General features: G+C 35.3%; 1 protein-coding gene across 1 annotated transcript; it reads left to right on the top strand.

The window, feature by feature from the left end:
* Positions 1 to 340: 340 nt before the first annotated feature.
* LOC133198336 (homeobox protein aristaless-like) lies at positions 341 to 2,622 on the top strand. Its single transcript, XM_061334444.1, has 3 exons — positions 341 to 741; positions 939 to 984; positions 2,055 to 2,622. Exons 1-3 carry the CDS (start codon positions 341 to 343, stop codon positions 2,565 to 2,567), a joined length of 960 nt encoding a protein of 319 aa, XP_061190428.1. The 3' UTR covers positions 2,568 to 2,622.
* Positions 2,623 to 4,684: the final 2,062 nt, after the last annotated feature.

Genomic DNA, 4,684 nt, shown 5'->3' with positions numbered 1-4,684 from the left:
AATTATGTACATATATGTACGAGAATTTTATTTACGCGGAAAAACTTGTAACTAAGAAAAGGACAAGGTTATCCGAACAATCGTATTTTTTTAAGAACGCAGACCACCCCATCCATCTATCACGTTGTACATTTAGAATTTAATGGGTGGATGTAAATACGAAATTGACATGATATGTTTTCTTCTTAATTCACCAATCATAACGATAGAAATCATAAAGAGAATGCGTTCAAAACAGGAGGATACAGCATTTCATTGGCTAAGTGAGGTTTATTAAAGATAGTCTTCATATAAACAAACAAAAAATAATCATACCCTGATCACAAGTATCTGTTCTTACATGACCAACAAATCTTACCTTGCAGACAACGCCTCTAACAATGACGAAAAAGGAGAGGACAATGAAGCTCAGCAGAATTTCAAACTGAACACGTTTCCCCAGTCCCCGGATGTAAAAATAAATGTAATAAAGGACGAGACAGGAGTAAGTGACCGTAAATATGAAATGCCGCCGAGTGTTGGTGAAGACACATCTAATGATGGTGAAGATATAACTAGGAGAGTACAAATAGACGGTTCTCCGATTGACTTCCGGTCCAATCCGGAACTGTACGGAGACCGGGATCTTGAGGATTATGGGAAACGAAAACAGCGACGCTATAGGACGACATTTACTAGCTTTCAACTGGAGGAATTAGAGAGAGCTTTTCAGAAAACACACTATCCCGATGTTTTTATGAGGTAGGGAATTGTTTTTTGCAAAACGCATTTGTTATGTGGAGGTATTTGCCATTTTAATCTCAATCCTATTTATAATATTTTATTTAATAATGACGAATGAGTTAAGTTATATCAATGCCATTATGTTATATTAAAAGTTTAACATGCAAAATTATAACATTGAAAAAAAAAAAAAAAAATTTTTTTATGTTTTACAGAGAGGAGCTAGCAATGAGAATAGATCTAACCGAGGCAAGAGTACAGGTACGTTTACGCTTACTTTTTATTCGTTTTTTTTCATATCATAAACTTTATTTTACATACCGGTAGGCAACACAAAAATTAAATTTCAAACATTTTTTCATTACTATGTCATTAGAAATTTAATTCAGATGATTTGAATTGAACGTCCTTCTTTTTTTTTTAATCCATGTCAAACGCATGGAGTTTTAAGAACTTTATTAAACGGTGTAGATGAAAAGCTTTCTCTGAAGACTATCACTGTAATACAAGGCCGATAGAAATCACATTTCGTTTTCTAGATAATGGCATTTTGTTTAAATTGGATAAAAAGTGACTACTTTAAAAAACATCACAATTAGATTAAAATTATATTGTGTTTAAAAATCACACTTAAAAGGACCGAGTTTAAATGGAAAGTAACCCAATGAAATGGAATGTTTACGCATGAAAAACAGATAATATTTCAGGAACCTCTTGATCGCCTGCTCTTGTTGAAACAGCTTTTCAAACGCTCCCTTCGTCCAGAGTTTTTCAGAAGAAATTCGCTCTTGTCCATGACTAATATACCAAACTCATCTCTTCAACTAATCAAGGGCCCTCTGTCGAACAAAACCACACTCCATTCAAGTACCAAAAACGCCGGTAATGGAGGATGATTTTGAATTTGTAGGGACATTGATACTTAAAATCAAACATGTCACCGCCATTTACGAACAATCAAAGTCATTGTCAATGTGACGCTTCGAATTATTAATTTGTTTGCAGAAGGAATAGTGGTGATATTAAAAACATTTTCGGAATTTAATTAGATCTGTTTAAACAAGGTGTAAGTTCTACATTTAAGATATCAACAACCACTTAGGTGTTTAGGAAAAAACTTCGAATTTAATAGGATCTTTTTCATTAGGGCGTCCTTTATAGACTGGAATAAATTATATCATTCTCAGTAAAAATATTAAAGAAGTAAAGTGCACATAGATCAAAAGAAAAATGGAAATAGAACTGAATCAAACTTTATTTACTATTTAACAAAATTTGTACTTGACTTTTGTAAGGTACTCAAATATACAATAGCTTTTTATCTCATTCAGGTTTGGTTCCAAAACCGCAGAGCGAAATGGAGAAAGAAGGAAAAGGTTGGACCGCAGTGTCACCCTTACAGCCCTTATATGGGGTACCCGACCCCAGGGATGGCACTAGGACCCCGACCGATCGTCCCGTCCCCTCAAAGCTACACAGATCTTTTATTCAAAGCTTATCACTCTCAGATTCAAGGTAGAAATGCGCGCACTTTTGGACAGACACCATCTGTTTCCAGTTTTTACGGGACACAACATTTGATGTCACCAGAAATATACAGTCTCGCCATGCGCGGTTTGATGTATCCTCCGAACTTTGTGAAACTAACGCCCCCTACACCAGACATATCATTCCAGAATCTTTTAGCAGAACTCAGTGTCAAATCAAAGTCCACTTCAGAACGGGTGTCATTTTCGCCGATTTTGGAGAACGAGAGAAACTCCTTACTTGGAAACTCGAGGCAAAAGTGTGTTCGAGATACCGACGAACGTTCGGATGATATAAATCAACCTTTGACTCCGTGACGTCAGAGGCATGATTAGTCGATATCAAACGCCACGTTCAGTGCAATACGTTTTAATAAAGGCTATTTTTAATTACGAAAAACATTAGTGCTTTTTTTTCTACTTATTATACGTTGTGTTCCAAAGGAAGTGTTGTATTTGATGTTTAGTCTTATTTTATTTGTATTTATGATATCTGCAACTGAAAGTGCATATCTTGAATAAAAACTTAGAAGAAAGGTCTTCTGCAAATCAATTAAAAAATATTGTTTTCTTTATAAGATAAATATAAATTTTTATTTTTATTTCATCCTTCTTCCTTTCATAACAATGCGAGTACTTAATCGATTACTCAATTACTTGTAAAGGTTCTTCAGATTTTATAGAAGTCGAAACCACAGGCTCAAGTTGATACGGCCTTTATATACACTGTTAAGTTCAATCTTTAAAGGCATGTAACTAGACTGGTCGATCATCAATGGAAAGATTCCAATAAAATCCATTATCATTTTATTTTTTAATTTACTCAGAATAAAGTTATGTTGCATCGTTGTGGAAACCCTGCGAAAAGCACAATGAAATCACATGTATATGAAATCTGAGTGGTCAGTCAACTGATTTTTCCCACCGGACAAATTTACGCGTCAAAATGCATTTATTATTTATTTCAGCACATAAATTCAAATTTATTAAATTGATTTTAATGGAAATGATTGTAATAAATTTGATGCCGAGCCACTCCGTATCTTGAACTGTTAACTTCCGTTGTCCCTGCTGAGTGATAAACACTGGCCGCGATTAATGGCACGTGTCCGAGCTAATTAAGGTGAAACTGACGCTATCACGGCCTTTTGCCCGCAGTTCACAAAGTAATTAAATAGACGCAATATACTTTGTTCTCGTATGAAATTTTAATCAAATTGATTTTTCATTACCTGTCGAATTACTTTCAACTTAACACATGTTATAAAAGTCTTACGTGATTAAAAAAAATTACATACACATGTTCCTCATTAAAAAAAGGGATGATGGTCAACAGTTTTGACTTTTTAAATATACAATGTATATAAAATCGAAATAACGATACTATGAAAATAGTCTGTCGTCGGATAAAACCATGTGTCCTTGCAGTCAATTACACAGATGCCCTAATTCATATCTACTTACCAGCGTTATTCATTGGGATGGTATCGGAAAACAATTGCTCATTAATTGATAAATTAACAGAGAATTTCTACGACTGCCGGAGGACTACACAGGCACGAGGCAGGTGCTACAAGAAAGTGAGGAATTTCCTGATGTCGTAATGAGCTATTAAGAAATAATTGAAGACAAATTTTCCAATGTCCCGGCATCACGATTTCCGCTATCTTCTACATTCTCTTCAATTAAGAAATTATATTGAATAAAAAACGGATATTAGACTGCAGTTTTACCCCAGGGTGATGCGTGACTTTTGGGATCAGTGGCGAGAATCCGAGGAAAATTAACCGAATTATAAAAACATTTTGTATACTTGTGCTTGAAACATTTTAAACATCAGTTTATCCTTCCTAGCTTTCTTCTTTATCAGGTAAACTTCGACAATTTATATGATTCTCCCTCCCCCTTTATAATGAAAGTTTTATTGCAAATTTTGATCATTGAAAAAAAAATCCACCGAATCCTCTCTAGGATAACAATTCCAATACGCAAAGAAATACTCCGGGAGATGAGGTTGAAACAGAAATTAAATAAAATCTTACCCAGGATACAGTAAAACATGGTTATACGGGGTTTCCGTTCTACCCGAGTTTCCTTCATACGGGTGTGACGGTACACATTGTCGTCGGCGACAATATGTACCTACCCTCAATGCACATATTGTCGTCCATCGGTACATATTGTCGCCGGCGACAATATGTACCGAGACGAGCCTTATTTTCCTCCTGCATAATGGACGACAAAATGTACAGTCAAGCACAAGCACATATTGTCGTCGGCGACAATATGTACAGTCAAGGTTGGCATATATTGTCGTCGATATATTGTTTTGCTGAATATTTACTTGAGAAAAGAAGGAGAGATTGACAAACACACATACACACGGAGGGAGACAGACAGCAAGACTCACAATACTGTAGGGAGAAAACTTTTTG

Source organism: Saccostrea echinata, unplaced genomic scaffold (assembly GCF_033153115.1).
Source record: "Saccostrea echinata isolate AGI-Se365-2 ecotype Australia unplaced genomic scaffold, CSIRO_AGI_Sech_v1 ptg000001l, whole genome shotgun sequence".
Taxonomy (NCBI): Eukaryota; Metazoa; Mollusca; class Bivalvia; order Ostreida; family Ostreidae; genus Saccostrea; species Saccostrea echinata.
The sequence above is the reverse complement of the archived record's forward strand: the minus strand, read 5'-3'. Positions and strand labels throughout refer to the sequence as shown.